The sequence below is a fragment of the Poecilia latipinna genome, unplaced genomic scaffold (assembly GCF_001443285.1).
Source record: "Poecilia latipinna isolate Pla-1442-1.1 unplaced genomic scaffold, P_latipinna-1.0 Scaffold64, whole genome shotgun sequence".
Taxonomy (NCBI): Eukaryota; Metazoa; Chordata; class Actinopteri; order Cyprinodontiformes; family Poeciliidae; genus Poecilia; species Poecilia latipinna.
Genome location: NW_015112680.1, coordinates 513,076 through 529,544, shown reverse-complemented (window position 1 = coordinate 529,544; position 16,469 = coordinate 513,076). Strand labels below are relative to the sequence as shown.

The following is a 16,469-nucleotide window of genomic DNA, read 5'->3' as shown; positions in this document are numbered from 1 at the left end:
ACACAAAAAAACCCTGAAAAGTGGGACATTTTTTTTTTTTTTTTTTTTTTTCTTTAAAAAAAAAAAAAAAAAAAAAAAAAAAAAACAGATTCTGTTAATACCCAAACTGGCAGGTCAGACCTCAGAGAAAGCACAAAATATGTACTGGCCAGGAAAAGCCTGATCGGTGCATTCCTTATTTAAAACGACAAGAACCGTGACAGACAATGATGGATGCAGAGCTACATCCATTTTGCCATCATGCACAGTGAGGAGGTTGCTAAGAGAAGTAAAAAAAACAAAAACAATTTCTAAAGTTCTCTTGAGAACTATTGCTACTGCAATAAAATATTTATTTTATGTGTCTTTACATATTATTTTTTTACCAGGGGTGTTAATAAGTGTGGAGGATGATGTATATCATTTATGGAGAAAATGACATGGTTATTAGCCTTTTTTGGAACAATAAAATTCCACGGATGATTTTTATTTTTATTTTATTTTTTTCTGCTTTGTTTATGACTGCAATAATTGTAGCTGAAGTGGAGTGAAAGATTCAGACAATATGTCTCCCACACATATTCAGTTAACTCCACTCAGCTGGGATTTTTAGGGATTTCATGATGCTACGTTTCAGCAGCAGGGACTTTCGCAGATAATCAACATGTGAAAAAAATGTCGGTGGTCTTCAGTTTGTGGTGCGTCTTTGCGGTTGTTTATTTCACATTTTTGTGAACCTTTCAGATTCTTCCTACAGACTTGTTGGTTGGGTTTTTCTACTTTTTCATCTTGGTTATTTCTTTCTGTTGTGCAAATCTGAAGTTCAATGACAAAGGTCACTTTTATTGTGTTGTTAGACTTATTTTTTTCCCCCACAGCATTGTTTTTTTTTTTTATTATTCTTTGGTCTGTTTTGTTTATACCATGGAATTAACAAAACAGGAAGAAAAGCTGTAAATTAAATAAGACCTATTAATTTAAACAGTATTTCACTTTATTGGTTGAAACCCAAAAAAAGCAAAAATATGTATCCAGATTTCTCTTTATTATCATTGTATAAAGCTGACTTGTGGGCCTGATGCGTGTGAAAGGGAATACCTTCAGTTATGACCTAAGGCTTCAGTATTTTTGTTTTATTAGTCTGGGCAATTCATCTTGAGCCCAACAATGCTGGAACTTGTCCGGTTATTGTGGGTATAATTAAGTGTGGAGACACACTTTTCCTGCCAAATCTAGAGGATGATGTGAAGGAATTTCAGACTCTAGTGGCCAAAGCAAATACCAAATTGTGATGGTCGGGTCAATAGCATTTGCAATTGGGGGTTTTAAAGGGAGGGTCCGAGTTCCTTACTTCCTTAATTGTGAGGGAGGGAGGAATGCTGGGCACATTTGTTAATCCCCAAGGGAAAGTCGTGGAAGTTCATAAAACAAGATGTTAGATTTAAAAAGTTTGTTTAATGTTTAACAAAACAAACCAAGTCTTACAAAAATCTGTCAAAGATTTCAGCTGGTGGCAATTTAAGCAAACGCAGTGACGTCAGTGGATGTGAGAGTCGGAGAGCCCGAGGAGGCGATTCACGCTGTGTGAGACTGTATGCGCTGCTTTCGCGTCCTCAGCAGCTGTGCTCACACGCTTCAGCTTTGGCTGGCTGTTGAGGTTGTAAAATAACTCCTAAAGATGACATGCGTGAGCCAGGTGCTGCTGCAAGTTATGTCTTCAGCCAGCCCATGGATGTCACTGCTCCTGTTTAGTTTAGCTTTTTTTTTTTTTTTCTTTTTTCTTTTTTGTTCCCATTACTGTATTTTGGCCTGGGTGTGCAAACGGCTGCTAATGATTACACGCTTCAGGCAGGTGTTACGCAGGACGGAGCCCTTTGCGACAGCTGTAAACAGCCATCAGGGGATTGGATCAGTGTAATGTAATAGGCTGCTATACAACCAAGGATTATAATGTGTCTGCTTGACCCATATGGGTGTTCTACACCAACGGAGACAACTCCAGGTTGAAACTCGTTGGACACAAGAAATCCTCTCATCATTTGGAAAATGAAGATGACCTGAGATCATGTTGAACAATCAGGGACTACTAAAAGAGGCAGTGCCATTTTATAGCACAGTCAAGTAACTATGTTAACTTCAGTTGTTATAAAAAATGCTATATATCAAATATGACTTAAAAGAAGTTTTACTCTGCCTTCAGGAAGTCATCACAACAGCGCTCCTCTATGAACGCTTTAGCGGCGTTTTTACGTTGCACCAAGAAGCAGCTTGTTATAATGAGCTCGGCAAATAAGCAGTTCCATCAGGTGTTTGCTCATTTCTTCTGGCTAGTCTGAAGGAGCTGAGCAGGGGCGTTGCAGGGGAGAAATGCTCTGTGAGTCTGAAACTTGGAAACTGCAGCTCCGAGGAGGAAGTGGGTCCCCCCCCAGGCCTTGTGCACAGCTGAATGGTTGCTATGACAGATTAGAGGATTTCTCATGCATGAAAGAATTAAAGCAACATCCCAGGTATGATTTAGATGAGGGAATAACGTTATAGCAAGGTGTAAAGGTAAAAAAATAAAAAATTTAAAAAAAAAAGATTTTTCCATAATACTGCCCCTGTAAGGAAGCTTATTCTTTATATCCAGCTCCATAGTTTGAACTTTGTTGATACTTTTTTCACTTTTTATCAGTTACATGTTTAAAAACAGATTTGTAGTACGTATGACGTCCATATAACAACAAAACTATATGATATAAAAATATTTCAAGTTGCTCACATTAATTAAATTACAACATAGTAGGTTCAAAGCAATCATATGATTGGGATTAAGGATTAAGTGAGAGTAGAAACATGGCAAACGTTAAACTAAAGTGATATTCGATGGAAAACAAATGGCAAGAAGTGTACATTAACAGCAAAATCTTCAAACTTTGTCACTTGTTTTATGAATTGAAAGTTATTTTGATTTGGTTATAGGGTTTAAAGCTGGAAAGGCACCAAGCAGAGATTCTGTTCCTGTTTCCAGATCCCTGAGGTTTTGTTTAGTTTTTCATTGGAAGCCATGACCTGCTTAGACTTGACTTTAGGCAATTGTGTCTTTGCTTTAATTTAAAGCAAAATTACTTTTCCTACTCTCTGGAAACATTCAGTTTGTGATAACAAACTTAGTAATGTTGTATTTTTGTCTTTCCTTTCCTGTATTAGTGATGAGCATGGTAAAAGCACATAGCACAGTTTGCATTGTTGTGTATGCCAAAGGTCAAAACCCAACAACTTTCCTGTAAAATGCTCAGCTAGTTGAAGCAGTCTGCTGAAAGCTTTTTTGATAAAAAATAACTTCAAGATGGCCAACCCTGAATCTCTTTCCTGCACTGACAACTTGCACATATAATTTTTTTTTTAATCATTATTATTTGTGAGATCTGTTGGCACTGGGTAAAAAAAATATATTTCCAGTTTCCAACAAGGCACTGGTCAAGTGTAAAATCATGATTCTGGTCACAAGCAGAATGACCAATCTTGGTGCAGCTCATTTCCCTCCTCAGTGACCCTTGAAATCTTGAAAAAAAAGGAAGCTCCTAAAAACTCAATGGGAGTCAGGCATGCTGGGAACTGTTGTTTTACTCTCGACAACTCTTCCTTTTCTGTCTTCACCTGCATTCATCTGTTGAGAAGTTGAATGGACATCAGCCCTCAGAGAGGAAAATGGCTTCTGGCATTACTCACATAAACACACACACACACACAGACCTCCTCAGTACACTCTCTAAAGTTGGCCACTGTATGTTACCACGTTTCCAAGCATATTCCTATTCTTGTTGACCTTTCTCACCGTCACAAAAACCAAACTCGAACCCGCGTTGGTGTTAACCTCTTCACGATTCTAAGGCGCCTTATTGAAACATGCCTCGTTCTGTCCCAAATTCTCCACCTCGTTCTCATTGCCGAGTCAATATAAAGTTCCCCCGTCCTCCCCCCATCCATGGTTGCCCTGGTAACCGCTACTTGTAGTGTTCCCAGGCTGGGTCTGGTGGCACGGCTCCCAGTTCTGGGCTAAGAGACAGAGGGGTTTCTCAGGAGACAGAACACAAATACAGCAATCCAAATAACTTAATCACCATCGGAGCTGTAAGGCCTGTGCTTGTAGAGGCTGACCCCGAGGAAAATGATTGCCTTGGAAAAATAAAAACTGCTGCACATAGGTGGCACATAGGGTCTGCATGGACAGGTACTCCATTCCCCGTGAGTTCATTGTCATTCATGCACTATTTAGGTTTGGATGCAGCGACTAAATTTCGCTTCTCTTCTCATTGAGGTGAAGGCGAAAGATTTGCGAGGTATGGTTTACGGCTGAATTATTCATTCGTTCGTTTTCGTGCGTTAAGTATTTTACGTTTGTGCCGACAAACTCGGTCTAAATGCAGAAGTTGAGTCCGGCCGTGTCTCTACTCCATCCAGACATCTAGGATGCCTAGAGCCCCCTGTGTTTATGTGTCTTGGATGTAAACCCAGTCCTTACAGAGTCACACACTCCATAAACACGTCCTTCCTCGCATTTTAAACAGTCTTCGCAAATGACCTCTTGACCTCTGAGATTCTGTTATAAATATATTCATGCCGAGTGCATAGTAGATCTGTCTCTGGGACCGTTAAGACTGGGGTTTGTTTTAGAGGGCTCCGCGACGCAAACACATCTTGAACTTGTGTGTTTATTATTGTATCGCTGTGATAAATGGAAGTGAAAACAGATGTGACACTGTTGAGTCCCCTTTTCCTCTTTTGGATCTGCTTTTCATCCAGTACCTTCTTTGCTAAAAAATCTCTTTTTTTTCCCTTCCTTGTGGTTTGTAATATTTTATTTTTCTGATCTTTTATTTACCACCTATTTCATGAGAGGGTATCCAAGCATACATTGTAGCTCCTATTGGATATGAAAAAAGTCATAAACACTGACACTGAGATGTTGTACTTATACTACTATAATGTTTTTTTTGGCATGTCAAAATGAACAGATTTTTTTTTTTTTGTGTAAATGACAAAATATTATGCATGATTGTGCAGGGCCAGGTTTGCTTTGAGCCCACAGGTCATGGAAGACATGTGGAAGAACATGCTCTGATCAGATTAGAAAAAAAATATGAACATTTTTAGCTTAAAAATGATAAAATTTAATGATTAATGATTAAAATGAGCAAAAACATAAACACAACCCTTTAAACTTGTGCTCCTGTTTTTGTTGCGCTCTCCCATCAGTCCAGGCTGTCCCAGAAGCAGCAGCGCATGATAAAAAACAGGGAGTCGGCATCGCTCTCTCGCAAGAAGAAGAAAGAGTATCTGCTCTCGCTGGAAGCTCGTCTGAAAGTGGCGCTGTCTGAAAACGAGGCGCTCAAGAGTGAGAACGGCAACTTGAAGAAGCAGCTGGAAGGCCTGCTGAGTCAGGTGAGAAATATTCCGAATGGCCCTGAAAAGATAACGAGTCGGGACAAAATAGCGTCGTAACATAAAAGTGATGTTTTTGCAGAACTCGGTTCTTAAAGCAACAGCACCCAAGAGGAGAGCCGTGTGCCTCATGGCGGTTCTGGTGTTCCTGGTGCTAAATGTGGGACCAACAAGGTGAGAGTCGCTCTGTCGGCATCTGCGCTCTGCGGTGATTTGATTTGGTGGCCGTAGCTTTGTTTGAAACTAAAGGAGAGCTGAAGATGGCAGATACTGTTGGGGAACAGCTCCGGATACCACCGCTAAGTGTAACCCTGTAAATGTCTTTGATTACCGGAGAAAGCCAAGCGGGAAGCCCCATGACTCACTGTAAGATTCTTCCTCATGCTGGAGGTTCAGCAGAACAAGCCAGTATAAAACAATGAAGTATTTTATTGCTTTTTGTCTGCACAGGAAACCAAATGTTTGTGGATTTCGTCAAAAATAAACTTGTTAGGTCAGCGTTGACGTTGACTTTATCTCGATAATTCTTCACTGTAGCAATGAGTGGTGTTTAGTTTGGTTGAAGGTGCAAGTCCGGTCTCATTCTTTGTTTCATGTGCTATAATTGGGAAGGAAATTATTGGTAACATGCCTGTGCCCTATTCCTTTTGTTGTTCAGACATCTAATGGGTAATGACGGTTCAAAACTGCTTTGTTATTCCATAAGTCGAAGGAAGACAGAGCCCAAACATTTAAAACATGTCTTATGTTGTTTGTAATAACACTTGACAAATTATGATTTGAACTAAAAGCTTAACTGGGATATATATATATATATATATATATATATATATATATATATATATATATATATATATATATTTTAAAGCTTTGTTACTTCCAACAGACGGAGAAATTGTGTAATTCCACAAACTAAAACTCGGCCTCCATCTCCAACGAAAATGTCAGATTTTGTTTTCATTTTACAAAAATGTTTTCTTTTGGGAATAGCTTTTTCCACAAAGATGTAAGCATGACTTGTTTGGAGAGATGATTTGCTCTGCCTACTTTCTGAGCTGGGAAAATGCTCTTTTGGTTGTTTTCTAGTTCTCAGTAATGAATAAGTTTGTCTTTTCTCATCTTAGCTGAACTTTTTATACTTTTGATATACTTTATTTGGATTTTACCCAATAGTCTAACACTAAGTGGGGCATAAAAAATTAAAGGAGGAGACATGGTTTTCAAGTTTCCTTTCCAAATAAAGTGTAGAGGATGTTTGTATTATCATCTTTTATTCTGATCAATTAAACCTGAGAATTTGTGTACCTTTTTTTACAAGAGAGCCAAGAAGAAAGACTTTTTTTTTAAAGGAAGCCGTAAAAAGTCACATTTGCAGTTTTCCCCAAACCGTAAAAAGAACATAAGAAATGTGAGCGAAAGTGACCCTTCTAACCCTTTTCACTTGCATAGAAAATGCTGTTTGTGGCAGAGAAAACTAATACTCCTCATCACAGTCTACAAACCAATACAGCTCTGAGAGCTGGCAGCATCATTGCCAAAGGTTTTCTATTAGCACTGCCCTGAATTTAACTTTGTCCACATTCCCAGCGAGCCAAGTGTTGACTCAATGGAGCTGAAATACACTGCCCGGCACATTTTTACATTAATTTTAATGAAATGTTTTAAATTTATGAACCCTTTTCCAATTATGATATAAACTGTGTTGGTATGTGACATCAGCTCGCAGTGTAATACGATGAAGTTTATGGTTTTAATGTCACTCTGTGTCAGAAAGTTCAAATAGTGTGACTGTATGCCCTACCTTGTACTTCCAAACAGATTTTTTTTATATACATCTGCAGTTCTCTTCAAAATAATTTATTTTAAAATGAACCCCCGTGTCATTTTTTCTTTTCTTTATCAAAGATTCTTATTTATCCTTTACTATGACAAGCAAGGGGCAGTTTAAGATTTTTTAAAAAAAGCGTATCTGAGTTTGTCCACATCCTTCCTGACTGTCTGTGTCGTGGTCAGTTTGTTTCAGAGGGGCTCCGTCTCCAACCTCGACGTTGCTCCCATGCATCACAGTGGCAGACACCTCCTAGATTTCTCCGAATCCGACGCGGCGGCGGCAGCGGCGGGTCCCGATCTCACCAGCACGCCCTCGGAGACGCCAGACAGGTGGGGATGGAACTAAACCAGCGTAGCTCACGTGTTTGTGCTCACCCAGTGTGTTAGTAGGCCAGGATGCACCTGTGCTTGCGTTCTGCCTCACCCTATTCAGCTCATTTATTCCACCTGTAAACATACGGGGAACTGATTAACAACTTGTTGTGTCAGCCTTTTTTATTTTACTGCAGACCCACGGAAAAACAGCTGGTGCTTGTGCTTTGAGTAACAAGGTGGAAAAGTGGACTCAAGCCGTGTTTGACGTTTAGCTCTGCATTGTTGATAATGGTCTATTTTCACAGCAGTCTATGTATTTGTCTTTCGACTTTAAGTGACCTCTAGGCGGAGCAGTCACATTTTGGAAATTGCATAAATAACATTCCTCTATTGGCAAACTACCAGAACCTGCGTGTGTTTTGCAAGGTGGTCATCACCATTACCGGCCTGCGTTGCATGCTACCTCCCTTGTCACATGTTAATTCAAACCATTCACCAGTGGTATTGGGTTTCCCTGCAGCGTTTAACCAGCTCAGGCAGGAAGGAACACATTAGCCTTTGCTAAAGGGGTGATGGCACCAAACGCAGCGGGGCAACGAATGACACGGTGGGGGCCGCAACATTAATTAAGGTCCTACTGAACTGAAAGGTGTGTGTGCGTGTGTGTGTGTGTGTGTGTGTGCGTGTGTGCGTGTGCATATGTGTGTGGCTGGAGGTTTACTTGAGGCTTTATTACATATTAAAAACAATATATGTAATAAGGTCTTAATGATCTGACATATTATCTGGTGAAGCTGTTTCCAGAGCATTTAGAGGCCAAAAAAAATAAAAAAAATAAACCGTTAGCTCACATTAGGAAAGCCCAGGAGAAAGATTAAGTTAGTTGCATGTTTTCCTTAACAACCCTCCATTTAGGCTGTTTCTGACTGTGTCACCATCAGCATTTCAACCGTGTGAATCATTCAGGCGGTTGAATGATTCAGTCCCAGAGAGGAATCGCAGTTGTGATGAAAGCCAGAGTAGAATAAAAAAATGGAAAATGATGTAAAAAGTCTGCGCTGCTAATCGCCAGTATATGTAAACCCTGCGTCTCTTTGGACCATCGTCTTCATCCGTCATCGACATCCTGGGTGCGGCCTATTGGGTGGCTGCACTCGCTTTTTTCTATCCGTCTCTGGTGGTCATCCCTTCAACCGTCTGTCTACCAATCTCTGATTTTATTTCCATTCATTGGTTTGTTTTTTATTTTATTTTTTTAATCTGATGGCGTCTCTTTCGATGTTGTTGCAGATCGGAGGATAAGGCACTGATGGTCGTGAAAAGTCCCGACTTTCTCAGACCTCCTCCCCCCTGCCAGCCTTCTGTCAACAGGACCAAGTGCATTGAGTAAGTACTGAAATATTGTTTTGACCTTTTTTTTTTTTCATAAAGTCACAAAATCAATCAATTCTCGCTGATCTAACTTGACAGGTTGGCTCATGAATTGAGGGGTTGGGTCCACCGCCATGCAGTAGAGCAGACCAAAACCAGACGCATGAGTAACAGCCACCATAAACCCATCAGAGACATCCTGGTAATCCACAACAGTAATGCAGACTTTGCTGGCTGTTATGAGAAAGCTACCTGTTACATAGCTGTTCTGAATTTGTATTGAAATGGCGCCTCCTTTGTAAACCAGGTTGTGATCTGCAGTTTTAGGTATTTCTGCAATTTAGATCCTCCCTTTCACCACTTTTTCACCTCCACTCACATCTTCCCCCTTTTTCCGCCTCTCGTTTTCGGCCAGGGTTTAATCCGGCAGCCCTGAGAAAGTAAACATAACACTTCAAGGGGAGCTTTGGGATTAGAGCCCCCCTGCTCCCTTTTCCAACATTTTTCCCCTGAGAGGCAGTAATGAAGTGATTCTGAGACTTACGTTATCACTACAGTTGATTGGCTGTGTTAAGGACGCGCGTCATTCTGTCCCAAGTTCGAAACTATCTATTTTAAGGCTATTCTGTGTTTATGTGGTGGACAGCATTGCTGCAGTTTCTTTCTTCTCTTTTGAGCTGTTTCTTGATGTGTTTATATAAATGTAGGAGCTAATTCTGTTCATTTCCTCAGCAGAAAACGGATAAAAAGGAAGATGAAATTGTCCAAATTGTCACTGTCCCGCACGGAGAAAATACAGAGGAAAAGTGAGTCTTTCTTGTTTTTGTTTTTTTTTTTGTTTTTTGTTTTTTTTAGAGATGTTTGTTGTTGTGCTTTAGGCTTATTTTTCTTTTTTGTGATGCAGCTTTAGATGTTAGATTGACATTTTACATCCAGGCAACCCAGAAGAGTTACCTATTATCATCAACTTTTATTGTTTGTTGCAATGGACACTGAGGTTTTAAGGCAAGCAGAGCTTATAAATATAAGTCCATTGCTAAACTGTGCAAATAGTCACTATCAGGCTCATCCCCTTAGGAGAAGGGTCTATGGTTCATCTGCTGAGCAAATATCAGTTTATTTACCCTATTTATTCATTTATTGGTGTTAATGTTGTCTCTGTAACCTGTTAACAGAAATTCAGGCAGTGAGCTGCAGGTTTACTACGCACGTCAGCACGTCTACAGCGACTTCTTTGATGAGCTCAATCGCCGCCCAGACACTTTCTACGTGGTGTCTTTTCGGAGGGTGAGTTAAATCCTCATCATTCTGATGGAAGTAAATTACTCCTGGCTCACAAGCAGGATTAAATCCACTTTTTTTTTTTATCTCAACTGGCTCCAGCGGCCATTGGAGTGAGAGGCAGGGTTCTCTCCAGTCCATCACAGATTAATCCTCATCATCATTTGTCAATATAATTTCTTAATTGTAATGTGCATTTTGTTATTATGGGAACTCTCTCATAGTACAGCCAACCTTTCTAGTGGTACTTTTATGAAGAGACACAGTTCATTAAGGTTTTACAAAACGAGATGGTGTGTTCTTCCATTCTGGCTTAATTGGGCAAATTTCAGGATTTTGTTGTTTTGAAAAATAAATTAAAAAAAAAAATAACTGAGAGGAAAACACATCTTTTATTGTGTCAAGTGTATCTTTTTTTTATACGTGTAGTATTTGGCCTCTAATTGACAGTGGAGTGAAAAGCAGCCACTAAACCACTAAAGTCTCTTTAAGTTGGTAAAACCAATTTGCATCAGATTTCGTCAATGTTGTTGATCTACGATATGAAACAAAGTATAAAAGTTTTTTTGTTTTGTTTTGTTTTTGGGTTTAACATGTAAAACTACAATATTCTAATAAATAGTGAAAATTTGCTATTACTGTATGGTCATATCGACATTTTCCAGTCCAAAGCCAAACGAAAGTTAAGTTTCTTTACTTTGTCAATTTGTTTGTGTGTCTTTTTCAATGATATGGACATTGAAATATTGAACAATATCTCTAGAAGGTTTTCCTTGTGCAGCACAAATTCCTGGGTTTTATTCTAAGAAATAAACGGTGGAATTTGGAAAAAGGATAACACTTAAAAAAAATCAAAATACACTTAAAAAAAATGTAAATAAAACACTGTGTTCTGGAGCCCTCCCAGAAACACTGGAAACAGCGGTCCAGATGAAGAGCTCAGTCCTCAATATGAGAGTTTGTTTCTTAAAGTGCTTCATTAACTCTAGTTACTCGGTTTATTTGTCTGTATTGTGTTTCCTGGGTCCCAGTGTGTGTGTGTGTGTGTGTGTGTGTGTGTGTGCGTATAACTATGTGGGCCCTTGTTTTCTTCTGAACTCTGTGTGATGCTATTACAGCACCGCCAAAGCTCTGGATTAAATTTAAAATTCGTTTAGATTAGTCCATCCACCACCATGCAGACATGTGTTCCTCAAACATCGTGTTGCTCATTATCGCTCGTTCAGGGCCCCTGCAACAGTTGAGGTCCCGCAGCTCATCACGCCGTACCAGCGTTGACTAAACAAATAGTCGAGTGCGGGTCAAGTTTGTTGTAGCACCTGCATCTCTGATTCAATGGAAACTAAAGCTCTGAAGAAGGAGGGAAAATATGACACTCGTGCTCTGTCATTTTTCCAGCTTCGCAGAACGTTTTGCATTGTGTTGCCATCGGCGCCTTTATGCAAGTGCTCTAGGGTGAGATCATAGTTACTGCTGGCTGTTATTGTGTGTTGTGTCAATAAGGTTCAAGGAAACTCCATCCGTAGTCTTAGGAGCAACAGCTCGCACGTAATTTGAACAGGTCCGGCGTCTTGCCATCACGCTGATGAGGAGCAGCGATGTGACCGATGTTTTCCGGCTTGCCCCCGCCCTCCAGCTTCAGACGCTCTGTCACACTTTTGAGTTCATCTGCTTGTCTTGGCTGGAGCTCATCCTTTGTCTTGCACTGCTGCATGCATGTGAGACGCTGAATCCTTCCTTCAGGAGAAGATCGACGTTACAGACGACTTTGCTCAAATTAATGTGTTTTGATTAGGCCGTCTTGTCTAAACTCTGGACGGTCATCTGTCATCACATTTTCTTCCCTTCTCCAATTTAAAAAAAAAAAAAAAAAGTTTCACAAAGACCAAGTTTTATAAGCAGTGTGTGATGAACTTAAGCTGTTGACAGATCAGTTGCTTCTCCGTTTCTAAAATGTGCAAGTGTGGCTAGAAAAGTTATTCAGGCAGTTCTTTGCTATGGCAGAGATAGACACAGTGATATTGTGATGATACATTGTGCAGGTCTAATACACACAGCCTCAAATATCGGCAAGTTGCAGGAGAACCCCATGCTTCCTTTAAGCTGTTGACAAACTTGTGGCTTCTTTTGTTTAGCGGACTAGTCCAAGGGTTTTCAGCTGTTAGAGGTGTAATGTTGGGCTTTTTCGCTCAGGTTTTGATGTGTTTTTAGGATTTTTCTCTTGATAGTTCTCTGCTTCTGTTATACCATCCACTTTGTGCAAGACAAACCCTCAGCATGATCACACCACTGCCGTGCTTGACAGTTGGTACAGTATTTTTTGTTTTCCCTCTACTCACATTACTTGTCCAGGTGGGTGAATTTCAGTCATTTCTCTGTCCAATCTGATGCTGAACTTGCTTCTCTGCACACAGTTTGCTCCTCAATATCCCAACCAATTTTCTTTACAAGGTTGAATTTCTGTGTGAGATACTTAACACAAATCCAGGGAAGGGTTCAGATTCCGATTGCTACAACCTCAACTATATCCGTTGAGAAACTCATGCAGCCGATATTTATTTACCACCGTGTGAATTGCTTTTTCCACTCGGTGACGTTCTCCTCATTGTTTCCAGGATCATCTTTTGCTTCCTGCCACTAACCACAACAAAGGAAGTCGACCCAAGATGTCTGTCGTGTTGCCAGCCATGAACATTAATGGTAAGTGCTGCAGCACACGCACCACAGTCAGAGCTTTGTTGCTCAAGACATGTTCAAGCATAAAAAGGGAAGCTGGAAGCAGATTCAGAGAGTAGAGCGTCTCGCTGGTGGTCTGCAACATATTTCATTAAATAAGCTCCGTACCTAAAAGGGGGAAAGTTGATTTTTAAATCAGTTTGTCTTTACAGTTATGCCTTCTCTCCTTAAGCACCACTTTGTTTTTACAAATCTACAGTATCTCAGTGAACAAACCGTTTTTGCTACTTGCTGCTGTCAAAATGTGTTTCACTTTCTGCTTTGCTATGAGTTCGCACATTGAAGGTTAATTTATTAAAGTAGAATATGGTTCTTTCTGTTTAGTTCTTTCTATGGTTCTTAGGATACAGTTAAGTTCGCTTATTGTGTTGCAAAGTTGTGCTAATTCCAAATGAGAAAAAAAAAACAAACTAATTTTAAAAGTTCAGGAATTCATTCCTGCGATCGGAAAAGTCTCACCTCTTTGAAGACATTTAGTGACCTATTTGAACTATTATTAGAAGCTGAAAGCTTTTTGGGGAAAAAAAGAAGAGACTTCATTTTGAATATACAGATTAGCAAAGCTGCTGTCCTGAGGAATGTAATCGGTTGTAACACAGCTTTGACTTAGTGGGTGGTGATGAGAGTTTGCTTGGTTGCATTTGGGGAGGTGGGCTCTGGGGTATTTTCACCAGCCCATTTGAGAAGCTCTCATCCATTTATTTGACTGCCTGCTATACATGAGTTGCCTCTGCACATTTGATGTGCTAAAGCCTTTGCTTTTGTTTGCCGAATTGTTATTTTATGAATAATCGCTGTGGCCATTTGGTTCTTATTTCTATGACCTCATGTAAGGTTTTCACCAAGGCCCTCAGATCTGCTGGGTTTCTATTAGTACCATTTTCCAGAGTTAGGTCATGAAGGATGGAAAGAGAGAATCATGAACAAATGTTTGTTACAAAATCTGTACACAGTGAACTCCAGTATACTGTTTTTATGACCCTACTGGATGTTAATAAAGTGGCTCTATTGGTTTCGACACTTTCGTGGTCATTTTTGTCACATCGATAAAGTCATCCGGTTCTTCCATTTTCTTCACCATCTGTGGCAAGACACCAGCAGCAGTTTTGATCAGAGATTGTGAGTCGTGTCCATCTGAGTTGGTTAGTCGGTAGGAAAAATGCCGCCATCGAGAATATTTAGGCAAAGATTGATGAAGATAAACATTTGTTCTCGGTTTGTCTTGTTGCAGTGGAAAGAGCTGGTAGGATGAACCATTGAAAGGCCAGTTGGAGTCAAATCCAACGGATCTTCTTCAGCCAGCAGCCATAGTATAGGCATTCATAGTGAAATATCAGACCTCAAAGTCCTTGCCTCCCCATAAAGGAGGGTTTCAATTTGCATGAATTGTCATCGATGCTCACAGTGGATTCGCTATCCAATCTAATGAGCAAACAAAGTGGATCTGACCTGAAGTCTTTGACCCGACATCAAAAAGTGCAATGAGCGGTTAAGTTCCAGCGGAGGATAACAAAATAAAGCCTGATTGGGATTTTGTGCAGCGCACGTGACGTTTCCCTTTTGTTTGTAACCCCCATGTGTCACCCAGATGACAGCTTCTTGTTGCACTTTTGTTTTATGCTGACTTTATGTGCGACTTTAAAGTAAGAAAGTGCAATTCCACATACTTATAGAGCCAACGTCGTTGGAAAAGAGAAAAAGGCACGGCTCTGTTAAAGAACTCCTCAGTGGAAGATAATGCTTTCCAGCTCCCTGATGGTGTGCTCCTTTTAGGAATGCCATACTCCTGTAGTCACTTAATGGTTCTCATCTGGAAGGAGGTGGATGGACTGTTTTAATTTGAAGTGATTGTCTGGTCTGTCTTGGACAAAAGCTGAATGCTGCAGATGGAGGCTTTGATCTGAGGGTTTGTGTGTTCTGCTCCGCTGCCCGATTCGGTTCAGTAGTTCTGTTAAAAGTACCGCTTTGATCTGGCTCACCTTTATTTGACAATCGGAGTCTGAAAGTAGCTCAATCAAGTGGAAGCGACATGTTTGGATGGAGAAGAATGTTTTTAGGATGACGACATGTACAGGTGGGGCGGTACACTTTGGATTGCTTTATAGGATTCTCACTGTACATTGTGACGGAAATAGTAGAATTGAATTTTTTTTTTTTTTTTTATCGTCCCATAGTTTGGAAATTCAGGTGTCCTATTCACACAAAGGCAAAAATCAAAACAAATGATAGTGCAATATTTAAAAATAGCATATCTGGATTTAAAGTAACGTCACATGTCAGTGATTTTATTTTAACCGGTTAGCCATGGGAGAAAAAAAAAAAAAGCAAAAAAAAACTCTCGGAACTTGGCGTAAGATTCAGAGCCAGTGAGTTTCATGAAACGAGAGAAAACTTTTCTGTCCCTATTCACTCAGTTATTTTGTCTCTTCAGACATACAATATATATTTTAAGGGTTAATTAAAATCTGTCAGTATATTTTGCTGTATGTTAAAATCTCCTCTTTCTCATTTGGCTGGCCCTTTGTTACATGTGGCACACTAATTGTAGCTTTAACAATAAACATTAGAACAAATTGTTATCCAGTGGTTGATTCGATGCTGCTTTCATTCATCATGCACCGTAATTCTATTTATTTATTTATTTATTTTTGTGCAGACCGGTAAAATGATAATGAGGATTATCTGCACTCGGATACGATTAAATTTGCAGACAACATGCTTCCTTATGTAAAGGAGAGAAGAAAAGCTTCCTTCATGAATGGATCCTCTGAGTTTGTTCCAATTTGGCATTTGACATCCTGCTGAGGGACTCACTCAGGCCTCCTCATGCATTAATGCATTGTTGTAGGACATTAGAGCCTTATCGGCGTACAGCAGCTGGAACGTTTCCAGATGGCTCAAGTGAAATAGGGGGGTAATAAGGCCACAAGCAGTTGGTCGGTGAATCTGGCAGCCTCTTCAAAGCATTGCTGTTTGAGGTGAATCTCGTGGCTGTACGCTGATGTGTTTCATCCTTCGCCTCTCAGGCTTCTTAAGAAGTTAAAGATCAAATTCTCTGATAATCTATTGAAGGATGGATAGAAAAATATAAGATGGAAAAATAATCTGAGTCTAGAATTTTACTGCATTATGTTTGTGGTGGATTTGATTGCATCACACAGTCGCAAAGCTTGAAGTTTACAAAGTCTGATACCGTTAGCTGTGTTTTCCAAATGTTATACTAAATTCCAGTGTAATAAATAAAGACGATCCACCTGCAAGCAATTGGACACACATGATCAGGAAATGCAACAGCTGTAAAACCGTTTAGTGTTCCTAAATTTAGAAGGGGCATTTTTCACTTCTTAAGCGTGTGTGTGTGTGTGTGTGTGCGTGTATGTGTGTGTCCAAAAAGCCCCACAAATTTGACAATTTTTAATATGAGGGGAAATATATGGAATAATTATTCCAATTTTATATTAGAATAGTTCTTGAAAAGTAACTTTTTGTGCTCTATTTACTTCTTTTAATTAAGATAATCATAGCTTTTAGCT

General features: G+C 39.8%; 1 protein-coding gene across 2 annotated transcripts in view; it reads left to right on the top strand.

Annotated features, from left to right (window-relative positions):
• atf6 (activating transcription factor 6) overlaps positions 1-16,469 on the top strand; it is a 35,852-nt gene that overhangs the window by 16,067 nt on the left and 3,316 nt on the right. The window contains exons 8-15 of one of the 2 annotated variants that reach the window (XM_015059108.1): positions 5,218-5,403; positions 5,486-5,577; positions 7,417-7,563; positions 8,839-8,934; positions 9,019-9,121; positions 9,655-9,725; positions 10,095-10,206; positions 12,816-12,900. In XM_015059108.1, coding sequence (XP_014914594.1) covers positions 5,218-5,403; positions 5,486-5,577; positions 7,417-7,563; positions 8,839-8,934; positions 9,019-9,121; positions 9,655-9,725; positions 10,095-10,206; positions 12,816-12,900 — 892 coding nt within the window. Of the gene's footprint in view, positions 1-5,217; positions 5,404-5,485; positions 5,578-7,416; positions 7,564-8,838; positions 8,935-9,018; positions 9,122-9,651; positions 9,726-10,094; positions 10,207-12,815; positions 12,901-16,469 lie in introns of both variants that reach the window. The other variant, XM_015059100.1, reaches the window with a different exon arrangement.